General features: G+C 42.2%; 1 protein-coding gene across 1 annotated transcript in view; it reads left to right on the top strand.

Moving 5' to 3' along the window:
* Nucleotides 1–14365, top strand: part of ANTXR2 (ANTXR cell adhesion molecule 2) — a 170424-nt gene that overhangs the window by 97684 nt on the left and 58375 nt on the right. The window contains exons 15-16 of the mRNA XM_087724004.1: nucleotides 836–1003; nucleotides 2435–2515. Coding sequence (XP_087580130.1) covers nucleotides 836–1003; nucleotides 2435–2515 — 249 coding nt within the window. The remainder of the gene's footprint in view (nucleotides 1–835; nucleotides 1004–2434; nucleotides 2516–14365) is intronic.

The following is a 14365-nucleotide window of genomic DNA, read 5'->3' as shown; positions in this document are numbered from 1 at the left end:
CTGTCAAAAAGCTAACAGTAAACAGCCCCACCAAAGAACCTCCGAGATCACTCCCATCAACACCGACAGAGTGAGCCACTGGGATATAAACTGAGAGCAAACCCAACTCCTTACTAGCACTGATGATGTTACCATATTTTGGTAATGTTGAGAAGAAATATCCATCTGCGTTCAGTTCCAAGCGGGGAGAAAGACACTGGAAGCATGGAGCTGATGGGAAAGATGGTTTAACGGTGAAGCAGAACCACCAAGCACATGTGATTCTGGGTAGCTGACCACATGGAGTTGACACCGAGGATTATTTATATCCTCTCTTGGGCCTTGCCTTTGAGCTTCCTGTTCCTGTGCGGGAGCATGTGTTCTATTGGCTGTTGTAAGGGTCATAGCTAACTTTGTAGGTTGTCTAAGTTAAGTTTGGTTGACGCCTGGAGGGTGTAGTGCAACTGAGGTGATGCAATGAAGCAGCTTGTGTTCTGAAAGGGTGCTGGGCAATTCCTATTATGGCTGAGGGCTAATCCTACCTTTGTTGGATCTTGGGTGAGGGTATTTGCTTATGAACAGAACTATCTATCTTTTTAAGTGCTGACATCTGCTGCGGGCTATTGAGTAAGCTGGGGGCTATTAAGAGTCAGTCTGCTTCCTGCCTCTAAAAAAACCCACCATGTTTCTCCACTTCTCATCCAGGGAAATGTAATCTTCTGCCTTTTTAATATTTCCTAAAATATTTCATTCTTCTAGGAGGGGTGACTTCCCCCAACTCTGAATGGCAAGAGGGGGCCAGCTTCTTGTGTTCAAGTCCATGGCCAAGTCTGATACGGAGATTTGTTTCGTTTAGGTTCGTTGGGGTGACAAAGGGTCAACTGAGGAAGGAGCTCGGCTAGAGAAAGCGAAAAACGCAGTGGTGACGCTCCCCGAGGAAGGAGATGAACCAATTCCGAACAGACCACCAAAACCAAGACCTACCTCAATGCCCTCCCAGGAAAAATGGTACACACCCATTAAGGTACTTGACGACCCCTTTATCATTGAATATATCATATTTTCTTCGTATTTGTTTCATTCGTTCATTCATACAATTCATTCATACAGTTCATTCATTCATACAATTCATTCAATTCATTCATTCATTCATTCATTCATTCATTCATTCATTCATTCATTCATTCATTCATTCATTCCATGTCTTTGGCCACACCCAGCTCAGTCAATGACTCCAGGTGGCTCATGGTTCAGAAATATTACAATTATTTTTTTAAAAAAAACCATTTTAAAACAATAAAAACAGTAAAGCAAATAAAACCACATTAAAAACCATCTAAGATAACACAAGAGCAAGATATTTGGCCTGTTAGCCAAATATGGGTAGTCTTAGACTTAGAACAGTCTGTTTAGTGACCATTTAAAGCTCCAGCGGCACTGAAAAATGTGACATGTCCATTTTTCACACTTAACGACCGTTGCAGCATCCTCACGTGATTTACATTCGTATGCTGCATAACTGATTCACATTTATGACGGTTACAGTCTTAGAAGGTTCTTTTGCAACCTTCTAACAAATAAAGTCAGTGGGCAGAACAGATTTCACTTAACAACCATGTTACTCATTTAACAACTGCAATGATTCGCTTAACAAATGCAGCAAGAAAAGTCGTAAAAATGGGGCAAAACTCACTTAACAAATGTCTCATTTAAGCAACATAAATTTTGGGTAAAGGTAAAGGTTCCCCTCGCACATACCTGCTAGTCATTCCTGACTCTAGGGGGCGGTGCTCACCTCTGTTTCAAAGCCGAAGAGCCAGCGCTGTCCAAAGACGTCTCCATGGTCATGTGGTCGACATGACTAAATGCCGAAGGCGCGTGGAACACTGTTACCTTCCCACCAAAAGTGGTTCCTATTTTTCTACTTGCATTTTTACGTGCTTTCAAAACTGCTAGGTTGGCAGAAGCTGGGACAAGTCACGGGAGCTCACTCCGTTATGCGGCGCTCGGGATTCGAACCGCTGAACTGTCGACCTTTCTGATCGACAAGCTTAGCGTCTTAGCCACTGAGCCACCGCCCCAAGAGCTACCTGTATACATATTTGAAAGCTTGCCCTATGGAGTCAATCATTTTGAAAATCAACGAGTTTTAGGATTACTCGGAAAAGCTTTGTTTGATCTTAGCCTGTATGTTTTAAAAGCCCGGAATTAGGAATTTCCAACTCATTGAACACACCGTTAGGAAGTACTTACTCATGCATCATTGGCTCAATGTGTTCCCATTAAAGAGAATTGATACCTAATGGCCTCCCATTTAAGGAGCGGTTGTTGTCCTGCAGCGTCATTTGGCTGGAGAGGATGCCCCGAGACATATTCAAGGATGGTTAATGGGTTGGGGGAAATGGTTCTCACCTCTGCCAACTCATCCTAAGTCTTCCTGGGCTTCTCTTTACAGGGTCGGCTGGATGCCCTTTGGGCTTTGCTAAGGCGGCAGTACGACAGAGTGTCTTTGATGCGACCGCAGCAAGGAGATGAGGTTGGTGAACAGCTGTATCTGGGGGGGGGGGTTCCTCAGCGCCTTGAAGGATGTGCTCAACCGCTTCTCTAGCTTTTTGGGATGCTTTAGTTCAGAGGAAGAAATTTCTGATGGTACTATAGGAGTTGTATGTATGCATAGATCTTCTGCCCCCATGTAGTATGGCTGTATTATTATTTTCCCTTCTCATCTTTTCTGCTACCTTCTCCTATTGGGACCTGTTGATTATATTACCTTGTGGTTTATATGGACTGTATACTTGTTTGTACATAGATGTAGTTTGTATGTGTGTATGTACACTGATTATGTTACTTCGTTGTTTGTATGTACACTCAGAGCTTAGGCACCAGAGGCAAATTCCTTGCATGTCCAATCACATTTGGACAGTAAAGCTGTTCTGTTCTTCTGTTCTACCCTAACTACCCTACCCTACTCTATTGTACCCTACTCCTATTCTGTTCTGTTCTGTTCTATTCTACCACACTCCTACCCCTATTCCTACCCCTACTCCTTGTTCTGTTCTACCCTACTCCTGTTCTGTTCTATTCTATTCTACCACACTCCTACACCTATTCCCAGCCCTATTCCTTGTTCTGTTCTGTTCTACTCTACTCCTGTTCTGTTCTATTCTATTCTACCACACTCCTACACCTATTCCCAGCCCTATTCCTTGTTCTGTTCTGTTCTACTCTACTCCTGTTCTGTTCTATTCTATTCTACCACATTCCTACCCCTATTCCTACCCCTACCCCTTGTTCTGTTCTACCCTACTCCTGTTCTGTTCTGTTCTATTCTATTCTACTACACTCCTACCCCTATTCCTACCCCTACTCCTTGTTCTGTTCTGTTCTACCCTACTCCTGTTCTGTTCCATTCTATTCTACCACACTCCTACCCCTATTCCTACCCCTACTCCTTGTTCTGTTCTGTTCTACCCTACTCCTGTTCTGTTCTGTTCCATTCTATTCTACCACACTCCTACCTCTATTCCTACCCCTACTCCTTGTTCTGTTCTGTTCTAGGAGCCGAGGTGGCGCAGTGGTTAAATGCAGCACTGCAGGCTACTTCAGCTGACTGCAGTTCAGCAGTTCGGCTGTTCAAATCTCACCGGCTCAGGGTTGACTCAGCCTTCCATCCTTCCGAGGTGGGTAAAATGAGGACCCGGATTGTTGGGGGCAATATGCTGACTCTGTAAACCGCTTAGAGAGGGCTGAAAGCCCTATGAAGAGGTATATAAGTAACTGCTTTTGCTATTCCTACCCTACTCCTGTTCTGTTCTGTTCTATTCTACCACACTCCTACCCCTATTCCTACCTCTACTCCTTGTTCTGTTCTGTTCTATCCTACTCCTACTCCCTATTCTATTCTACTCTACCCTACACCCTACTCATACTCATACTTGTACCCTACTCCTACTCCTTATTCTGTTCTGTTCTACCCTACTCCTACTCTCTATTCTGTTCTGTTCTGTTCTATTCTCTAGTTCTAGTACTAATACTATACCATGAATATCTTGTATGATGTGAAAACTATTTTCTTTTTTTTTTTTGGATGGAACATTCACACATTTGATTATCTAACTAGAGCTCCTTATTAGATAGGATGGCTTTCCCCCACTATTTGACATAGCACCTATTATTCAGTTGAGTACTTCCAGATGTTTTATTACTTGCTTGCTTATCTGTTGGCCTTGTCGATCACTTCAGTGGCAAACAGCTCGGAGAAGGAATGATGAAAACGGCATTAACAGTGTGTTTGGAAAGCAAGAGATTGGGAATAGGAAGTGTAAGATGCTATCTGGTGAAGAGGAGGAATAGGTGTCTTCATCTGTAGTGTAAATTCTGAACTGGTCTTGTGTTTTGTTCCCACAACATCCAAAGCTATGATTCTAGCTTCCTCTTCTGACCCATGCTTCAAGCTTCGGTGGTAGCTGATCATATAATGCAGGGGTCTCCAAACTTTTAAGACTTGTGGACTTCAATTCCCAGAATTCCTCATGGCTGACTGAGGAATTCTAGGAGTTGAAGTCCTCAAGCCTTCAAATTGCCACGATTGGACACCCCTGACCTTAGTGCTTTGAAATCTAGGAAGTATCCTCTGGGTAATGCTGTCCATATGACTCTCCTTGTGTGTATGAATCAGGAATTATTATCTGATGAAGGGAACTGATAATTTTACCTAGTTGGGTAATGAAATGCCTGCAAGAAAACAACCAAATTCAAGACAGCACCAGGACCCTCCAGTTCAACCCTGAGTTACAAATATTATTTTCTATGACAAACCTTTTTCAGCCTAGTGACCTCTAGTTACTTTGAGTTTGCAACCTTTAGAATTTCTGGTTATCAGGAATATTATGAGTTGTCACCAGTGGTGGGTTTCAAAATTTTTTCGAACCTACTCTGTGGGTGTGGCCTCCTTTGTGGGAGTGGCTTGCTGCCCATGTGACCTGGTGGGAGTGGCTTGCTGGCTATATGTTTTCTTTCTTTCTTTCTTTCTTTCTTTCTTTCTTTCTTTCTTTCTTTCTTTCTTTCTCTCTCTCTCTCTCTTTTCTTCCTTTTGTCTCTCTGAACCTTTTTCCTGTTTTTCTTTCATCTCTTTTTCTTTCTTTTTTATTTCTTTCTTCCTTTCTTTCTCTTTCTTTCTCTCTGTGTGTGTGTGTGTGTGTGTGTGTGTGTCAGTGGTGGGTTTCAAATTTTTTTGGAACCTCTTCTGTAGGTGTGGCCTGCTTTCCAGGTCCACTGGTGGAACCTCTTCTAACCGGTTTGGTAGATTTGACGAACCGGTTCTACCGAACTGGTGCGAACTGGTAGGAACCCACCTCTGGTTGTCACCCAAAAACACATCTGAAGGATGCCTAGTTCTGGGCAAGCTAGTGTAGATCTTAAAAACGGAGATTTGTTCTTGGACTTTTAATTTTGTCTTCTTTTGAGGGTCATAAGACAGACTTCCTGGATTGTGTATCGTGAATAGTCAGGGATGAAACTTGTCAATAACGTTGGCATTAGTAGATACTAAGATGTGTAGAAACTCTCACGTAGTATGTTTAAAAAGCCCGTGACGGCGAACGAAAGGAGCCAGAAAGTTAGCCGAGCTTTCAAAAACTCTTTAAGGGAGAATTCATCAAGATTTCAGTGTTCAGTAACACTGCTTTTGAAATTGAACAAGTTAAAGGCAAGACTGGGATATCATTCAAATCCTTTGAACATCTTTCATTCATGCCACCGGTGCTTTCAGAGACAGGTGGTGGAACTGCACATTAACTGGGCAATTTTCTCCAGGTGTCATCAGCAAGAAGCTCTGTTGAAACCCATTACTTTCAGGGGAATCCTGCTAAAAAAATGAATCTGTTAAATGGTTCAAAGAGACCCACTTCTGGGGCAGAAGTGCTTTCGTCAATTGATTTCTCCTTAAATAACTGGAGAGTAGAATGGAATGGAATAGATGGAATAAAATAGATGGAATAGAATAGAATAGAATAGATGGAATGGGATATGAATAGAATAGAATAGAACAGAATAGAATAGATGGAATGGGATATGAATAGAATAGAATAGAACAGAATAGAATAGATGGAATGGGATATGAATAGAATAGAATAGATGGAATGGGATATGAATAGAATAGAATAGATGGAATGGGATATGAATAGAATAGAATAGAATAGATGGAATGGGATATGAATAGAATAGAATAGAACAGAACAGAATAGAATAGATGGAATGGGATATGAATAGAATAGAATAGATGGAATGGGATATGAATAGAATAGAATAGATGGAATGGGATATGAATAGAATAGAACAGTACAGAACAGAACAGAACGGAATAGATGGAATGGGATATGAATAGAATAGAATAGATGGAATGGGATATGAATAGAATAGAACAGAATAGAATAGATGGAATGGGATATGAATAGAATAGAATAGAACAGAATAGAATAGATGGAATGGGATATGAATAGAATAGAATAGATGGAATGGGATATGAATAGAATAGATGGAATGGGATATGAATAGAATAGAATAGATGGAATGGGATATGAATAGAATAGAACAGTACAGAACAGAACAGAATAGATGGAATGGGATATGAATAGAATAGAATAGATGGAATGGGATATGAATAGAATAGAACAGAATAGATGGAATGGGATATGAATAGAATAGAATAGATGGAATGGGATATGAATAGAATAGAATAGATGGAATGGGATATGAATAGAATAGAATAGATGGAATGGGATATGAATAGAATAGAATAGAATAGAATAGATGGAATGGGATATGAATAGAATAGAATAGATGGAATGGGATATGAATAGAATAGAATAGAATAGATGGGATGGGATATGAATAGAATAGAATAGATGGAATGGGATATGAATAGAATAGAATAGAATAGATGGAATGGGATATGAATAGAATAGAATAGAATAGATGGAATGGGATATGAATAGAATAGAATAGATGGAATAGGATATGAATAGAATAGAATAGATGGAATGGGATATGAATAGAATAGAACAGAATAGAATAGAATAGATGGAATAGAATAGAATAAAATAGAATAGAACAGAACAGATGCAATGGGATATGAATAGAATAGAATGGAACTGAATAGAATAACAAAACAGAATAATACAGTACAGTAGAATAGAGTACTAGAGTAAAGTACAATAGAATAGAATAGAATAGAATAGAATTATTTATTGGCCAAGTGTGATTGGACATACAAGGAATTGGTCTTTGGTGCATATGCTCTTAGTGTACATAAAAGACAAGATACATTCGACACGAATCATAAGGTACAACACTTAATGATAGCCACAGGGTACAATTAAGCAATCAAATCATACTAGGAAACCATCAATATAAATTGTAAGGATACAAGCAACAAAGTTACAATCACCCAGTCAAAAGTGGGAGGAGATGGGTGATAGGAACAATGAGATGCAGACTTAGTAAATACTTTGACAGTGTTGATGGAATTGTTTGTTTACCAGAGTGGTGGTGTTCAGGGAAAAACCTGCCCTTGTGTCTAGTTGTTCTGATGTGCAATGCCCTATAGCGTCGTTATGAGGGTAGGAGTTGAAACAATTTATGCCCAGAACTTCCAGTGTTGGAGCATTCACAACTTCTGGAGGCGAGTTGTTCCACTGATTCATTGTTCTAACTGTCAGGAAATTTCTCCTTAGTTCTAGGTTGCTTCTCTCCTTGATTAGTTTCCACCCATTGCTTCTTGTCCTGCCCTCAGGTGCTTTGGAGAATAGCTTGACTCCCTCTTCTTTGGGGCAACCCCTGAGATATTGGAACACTGCTATCATGTCTCCCCTAGTCCTTCTTTTCATTAAAGCAGACATACCCAATTACAGCAACCGTTCTTTATATGTTTTAGCCTCCAGTCCCCTAATCATCAGCCCCCTCCCCGCCTCCTCCCCCCCAACTCATTCCTCATTTCACTGGTAAACATTTGGTGGAAGGCAAGAGAAAAGAAAGCCTTTTCAGTTAATTGCAGGAAATTGGTTGTCGGCTAGCTAGGGAGTCAAAGATGATCATTGAATGGGGATTTGCAAAGTTGTAAATACATCCGCCCTATCTGGGGAAAACCCCACGTTTTATACCCTGAAGGGAAATTTATTTGTCTATTCATAAGTTCCTCCAGCACAGACATTTCTTCAGAGCCTCGCGCACGATTATAAATCTGGAAACGGAGCCTTCTCCCCTTCCCGTGAGGCTGAAATGCCACCGAACCCAAAAACCCGTTCGTGCCATCCCACCTTTGCTCTTCTCCCATCAGAATCCCAGCTTTATAGCAATAGCAATAGCAGTTAGACTTATATACCGCTTCATAGGGCTTTCAGCCCTCTCTAAGCAGTTTACAGAGTCAGCATATTGCCCCCAACAACAATCCGGGTCCTCATTTTACCCACCTCGGAAGGATGGAAGGCTGAGTCAACCCTGAGCCGGTGAGATTTGAACAGCCGAACTGCAGAACTGCAGTCAGCTGAAGTAGCCTGCAGTGCTGCATTTAACCACTGCGCCACCTCGGCTCTTTCCCCCTTGGCCCATTGAAGTTGAAGCACGAAGAAGAATCGGGAGGAGGAGAAAAGCCCCTTCTCTCCTCCTCCTCCTCCTCCTTCATTTGCGCCCCCCCAAATCCCTCATTCCTTTCTTACAAATGCCAGCTATTAATGGGCGGGGGGGGGGGGGGGAAGGCCGGCTTGGTTTGAGAGCTGCCTTCCATTGATCAGAAAATGGCTTTGATTGCAGATGGAACCCCTCGGAGTCATAAATTTTTCAGCCGGCACTTGGTGAGGTGAGCGCAGCCTGCACAGGTGCGAGCTAGCAGGTTGTCCCTGGCATCTGTTCCAGGCAGTGGCTTCGGTTTGCCTCCGCTTGCAGGGAGACCTCTGGGTTGTCAGCAGATCTAGTTAAGGAGGAAGAAAGGGGCTGTTTGGTCTCCACATTTGCTGCCTGAGGCGGGGCTGAACCGCGAAAAGGTAGACTGGAGATGGACACAGCTGCGCTCCCAAACTTGCCCGAGGCACGAATAGAAAAAAAACCCTAATGTAGTTTGACTCCCGTCATGGCGGGCAGAGAAGCAAAGGAAGCCGCTACAGAGGAGTGCAATGCGGTAACATCTGCCACCAAATTTCCAGGGAGTAAGGAAGGATGGAGAGTGGGGGGCCCAAGCCTCTCTCTCTCTCCCTCCCCCTCTCCTCCCCCTCCTCCTGCTTAGCTCACAAACTCTTTTGAAGACCTTCCCTCAAACATCTGGAGGTCATCCACAGGAGCTCTTGCCTTTTCACAGCCGGCTTTGTTGACTTGATCGGAGTTAAGTTTCTTTTTGGAACCCCCCCCAAGAAGATCATTTATAAGTGGGACTCCTCCTCCGCGCGTGCTCAGAGGCCCTGGCTAATTATTTCCCATCAAGAAGAGAAGAAGAGAAGGGAAGGGTGCGATGCTTTGGAAGCTGTTTTGTTGAAAATAAAACAGAAATAAAACAGGAGTCCGTTCTCCTAGAAAGCTCCTTGAATTTAATTGAGGTTCCTCTTCACCTTCCAACCACTGCAGCCGCTTTAGGGAGGCTTTTTTAAATTTTTTTTTTATACAGCACTGTCGCAACGACATCTTGACATGCTGTTAGAAAAGATGGCGTCGGCTGTTCTTTTCTGCCTCTTCCTCGGGGTGTCTTTTGAGTGGGTTGGGGGGCAACCGTAGACAGAAAGTTGGCACGAAGTTCAGTGTGAGCATGAGGTTTCTTTTGCTGCTAATCTGAGCTGGCTCCTGCACGTTGATTTATGAGATCAGGATTGACACACAGACACCTAAATTACACACTTTTCTTTTGTGGGGACGGGGGGGGGGGACGGGACACGGGGGATGGGACTACAACTCTTTTTGTTCGGTTCTTCTTTGTGGCGTTTTGCTTTGGGTTGAAAACTTATTGCCATATTTGTCTGGATGCTTACATTGCATGAATGCACGTATTTTGGGGGGGATGAACTATGAATGGTTGGTATCAGTGGAGACCGGTTCTGTGGGCCGTGGTTTGGTGGGCGTGATGTGGCTTGGTGGGCGTGGCATGGGAAGGATACCGCAAAATCTCCATTCCCACCCTACTCTGCGGCCAGCCAGAGGTGGCATTTGCTGGTTCTCTGAACTACTCAAAATTTTCTGCTACAGGTTCTCCAGAACCTGTCAAAACCTGCTAGATTTCACCCCTGGTTGATATCACCTGCTGAATACATTCACTGAGTCTAACAATGTACAATGCTACTCTCCCAAAGGGGAGGAAAGCTATGGCAAATCTAGGCAGCATACTAAAAAGCAGAGACATCACCCTGCCAACAAAAGTGCCTATAGTTAAGGCTATGGTTTTCCCAGTTGCAATGGATGGCTGTGAAAGTTGGACCATAGAAAAGGCTGAGCGCCAAAGAATGGAGGCCTTTGAACTATGGTGCTGGAGAAGACTCCTGCGAGTCCCTTGGCTTGCAAGGCCATCAAACCGGTCAGTCCTAGAGGAAATCAGCCCTGACTGCCCTTTAGAAGGCCAGATCCTGAAGAGGAAACTCAAATACTTTGGCCACCTAATGAGAAAGAAGGACTCCCTGGAGAAGAGCCTCATGCTGGGAACGATTGAGGGAAAAAGAAGAAGGGGACGACAGAGAATGAGGTGGCTGGATGGAGTCCCCGAAGCAGTTGCCGTAATCTTAAGCAGTCATAATCTTAAGCAGTGGGCGTGAGCAGTGGGCGTGAGCTCTACCGGGGTATGGTAGAGGACAGGAAGGCCTGGAAGAACGCTGTCCATGGGGTTGCAATGAGTTGGACGCTACTAACAACAACAACTCTCTTAAAGAATTGATTCATATTCTAAAAATCTGATTTCGACCTTACCTTATTTTCTAGTATCTAACAAATCATCAGTTCTTATTTCAAGGCTGGTACCTCCAGGTTGGTGAAATAAATACCAGCCTCGATCTTATTTTTCTTATTTTTTTATTAATGAATTAAGCTGCTTTGTACCATCCTTGTAAAATTGAGGGGTTGACACAGAGAAGAGGGTGTCAAGCTATTCTCCAAAGCACCTGAAGGCAGGACAAGAAGCAATGGGTGGAAACTAATCAAGGAGAGAAGCAATCCTGAAATAAGGAGAAATTTCCTGACAGTGAGAACAATTAATCAGTGGAACGACTTGCCTCCAGAAGTTGTGGGTTCTCCAACACCGGAGGTTTTTAAGAAGAGATTGGACAACCATTTGTCTGAGATGGTATGGGGTTTTCTGCTTGAGCAGGGGGTTGGATTAGAAGACCCCCAAGATCCCTTCCAACTCTGTTATTCTGAATGGCCCATTGACTTCTTCAGTATGCTTTCAGTGCATGCGTCCATCCATTCATTCCTGTGGATTAACAATGAACTTCCCTGAATGAATTTGCAGTCATTGAAAACATCGCACCGTTTCCCCCAAAATCTATCCCTGCTTCTTTCAATATTCCTATTATCACCAGTTCCAAGAGGGGTCATCCCACTATAATCCACCTTTGGATTCATTATTTTATACGCACTACAATAATGGGGATGACTTTAATTCATACTTTCTAATATGTTCTCTTCAATCCCATCCATATGTTTGATAAATCTCTCCCTCTTCATTTCAGATTGATTAATTCTTTTCCTGTCTATCTTTGTTTCACAACCATATAGCCCTTCTCTTTTCCTTCCTTCTATCTATTCATTCAATAGTCGATATTTATCCAAATTCAGACACTTGGCAGCTGACTCATATTTATGACGGTTGCGGAGATCCAGAGTCACGCGATCAATCTCCTTTGGCGACCTTCCAGCAAGTCAAGTCGATGGAGAAACCAGATTCATTTGTTATTAACAACTGCAGTGATTCACTTAACAACAGTGGCAATAAAAGGTCATAAACTCATTTAGCAACTTTTTCAATTAGCAAGAGAAATTTGGGGCTGAGTTGTGGTCTGAAGTCATATTCTTGGCGGCCTCACTCCAGTGTGGCATTTACAGCCGTCTTTGTGTATTACCAAATTTTGGGAACGTCTATCCATCTGCCAGGTTCCGGCAGAGCTAAAACTGCCAGAATTTACCAGGCCAGCTAGGAATTCTGGGTGTTGCAGTCCCAATAAACGAGGAGGCCCTCAGACTGGGGAAAACTGGCGTATAAATAGTCACCAATGCCGCCGTTATTGGGTCAAAAACATGATTCATACTGTCCAAGGATGCTGCAGGGATGATCAAAAGAATATGCGAAAAAGACTTAACTAATTAAGATTTTCTAAGGCGGACCAAACAGATAGGAATGAAAAAGACGAAGAAGACGTCATAAAAGGCAACGCTATGTTTACGGCTGTAGAGAAAGTGCTTGTGTTTAGAATGAGGATATATTATTTAAAGCTTCTGGGTATACTGAGCAGGCTCAGAAATATTGTTGCATTCTGCATTGTTCATTAAAATATACTTGACTAAACCCTGACTGTACCTCAAAGATCATAGTAACAACAACATGAAAACTTCAAACCTTTATCCTACTGAGATTATCTCTATCTCGGTCTCTATTTATTTAGTTCTCTCTCTCTCTCTCTCTCTCTCTCTCTCTCTCTCTCTCTCTCTCTCTCTCTCTCTCTCTCTCTCTCCCTCCCTCCCTCCCTCCCTCCCTCTCTCTCTCTCTCTCTCTATTTCTCTGTCTATTTCTTTGTCTTTGTGTCTATCTTTTTCTCAGTATCACTATCCCTATTTATCTATCTCTGTCTATCTCTATTTATCTATTTCTATCTCTGCCTCTGTTTATCCATCTCTATCTCTGTCTATCTCTATCTGTCTCTGTCTGTCTTTATATCTGTCTATCTATCTATCTATCTATCTATCTATCTATCTATCTATCTATCTATCTATCTATCTATCTATCTATCTCTATCTCTATCTCTATCTCTATCTCTGCCTCTATTTATCCATCTCTATCTCTGTCTATCTCTTTCTGTCTCTATCTGTCTCTATCTATCTATCTATCTATCTATCTATCTATCTATCTATCTATCTATTTCTGTCTGTCTCTATTTATCCATCTCTATCTCTGCCTCCATCTATATCTGTACCTATCTGTCTATGTCTGTGTCTATTTCTTTCTATCTATCTATCTATCTATCTATCTATCTATCTATCTATCTATCTATCTATTTATCTATCTATCATCACCCATCTATCATCTCTATTTCTCTGTCTCTCTGTCTGTCTGTCTCTCTCTCTCTTTTTTCTTTCTTTCTTTCTTTCTTTCTTTCTTTCTTTCTTTCTTTCTTTCTTTCTTTCCCACTTTTAACGTTTCAGCAGAACCAAACACTCGTATTTAATGGCAGTGTTGCTCTTGGGACAGGAGTTGACTTCGCTGTGTAACTGTGCTCCATCGTAAAATGCAAACTCCCCGCCTGGAGTATTGCGAACCGAGGCGGTTTATGCTAATGCCGGAGTATCTCATTAGTCCAGTTTACAGAAGGTCTTGCCTAGCCTTCCAGAAACAGCATGTAGGAACCTGACAGTTTAATTCAGCTGCCCCTCTCCAGAGGAGATGTGACAGCTTTAACTGTCTTGGGCACCCAGATTTATGAAGTAGACTTACGCTCTTAACCAGATTAGTTCCTTTTCCATTAACTCCAGAAAATAGGGCAGCTGTCCAAAGGGCCGGTTGTAAATTTGATATTATCTGCCGTGTTAATCTCTAAGCTTTTCAGATGAAGAAGGGAGCAGATAACAGGATTAAAGTTTCACATCCCGGGGTTTTCGCAGTCTGAGATGGGGGACGCTGAGAAAGGGCCGGAGCAATTTTAGGGAGGAGAAAGGAGGGCAGGCATGCGGAAAATGGAGAGCGATCTCTGTCATTAATCTTAATTGATTGCCAAGACGTTTTAATCTGGGTTATTAATTAGGAAAGTCCTTAATGCACTGTCTGTATAGAAGCATCAGATGCTCTTTTATGAATTATGATGTGTTTGTGTAGATACAGGATTTATTGACAATGTATTAAAAGCCCTGTCTGAATGAGGATTTTTGTTGATTAAAGACCGAGGTACATAACACTTGGACATGGGAATAATTAATGTTGGGAGGGGGAGGGGTAGAGGATAGATACTGACATTCACATGTTAATACATAGTGCTCCAGGTCAATTTCACAAATGTTCTTAAAATTAGCATGTTCCCATCTATGTTTTAGAAATAACTCTTTAGAGATATGCCAGTTCTCTTCTGTTCTATCTTTTACTTGTAAGAAATCTGCAATCCTGAAGTTCTCAACTTACGACCAGAGGTGGTATTCAGCAGGTTCTGACGATTTC

This window comes from Thamnophis sirtalis, unplaced genomic scaffold (genome assembly GCF_051295495.1).
Source record: "Thamnophis sirtalis isolate CommonGarterSnake01/CBP01778 unplaced genomic scaffold, rThaSir2_p1.2 scaffold_10, whole genome shotgun sequence".
NCBI classification, from domain to species: Eukaryota; Metazoa; Chordata; class Lepidosauria; order Squamata; family Natricidae; genus Thamnophis; species Thamnophis sirtalis.
The sequence above is the reverse complement of the archived record's forward strand: the minus strand, read 5'-3'. Positions and strand labels throughout refer to the sequence as shown.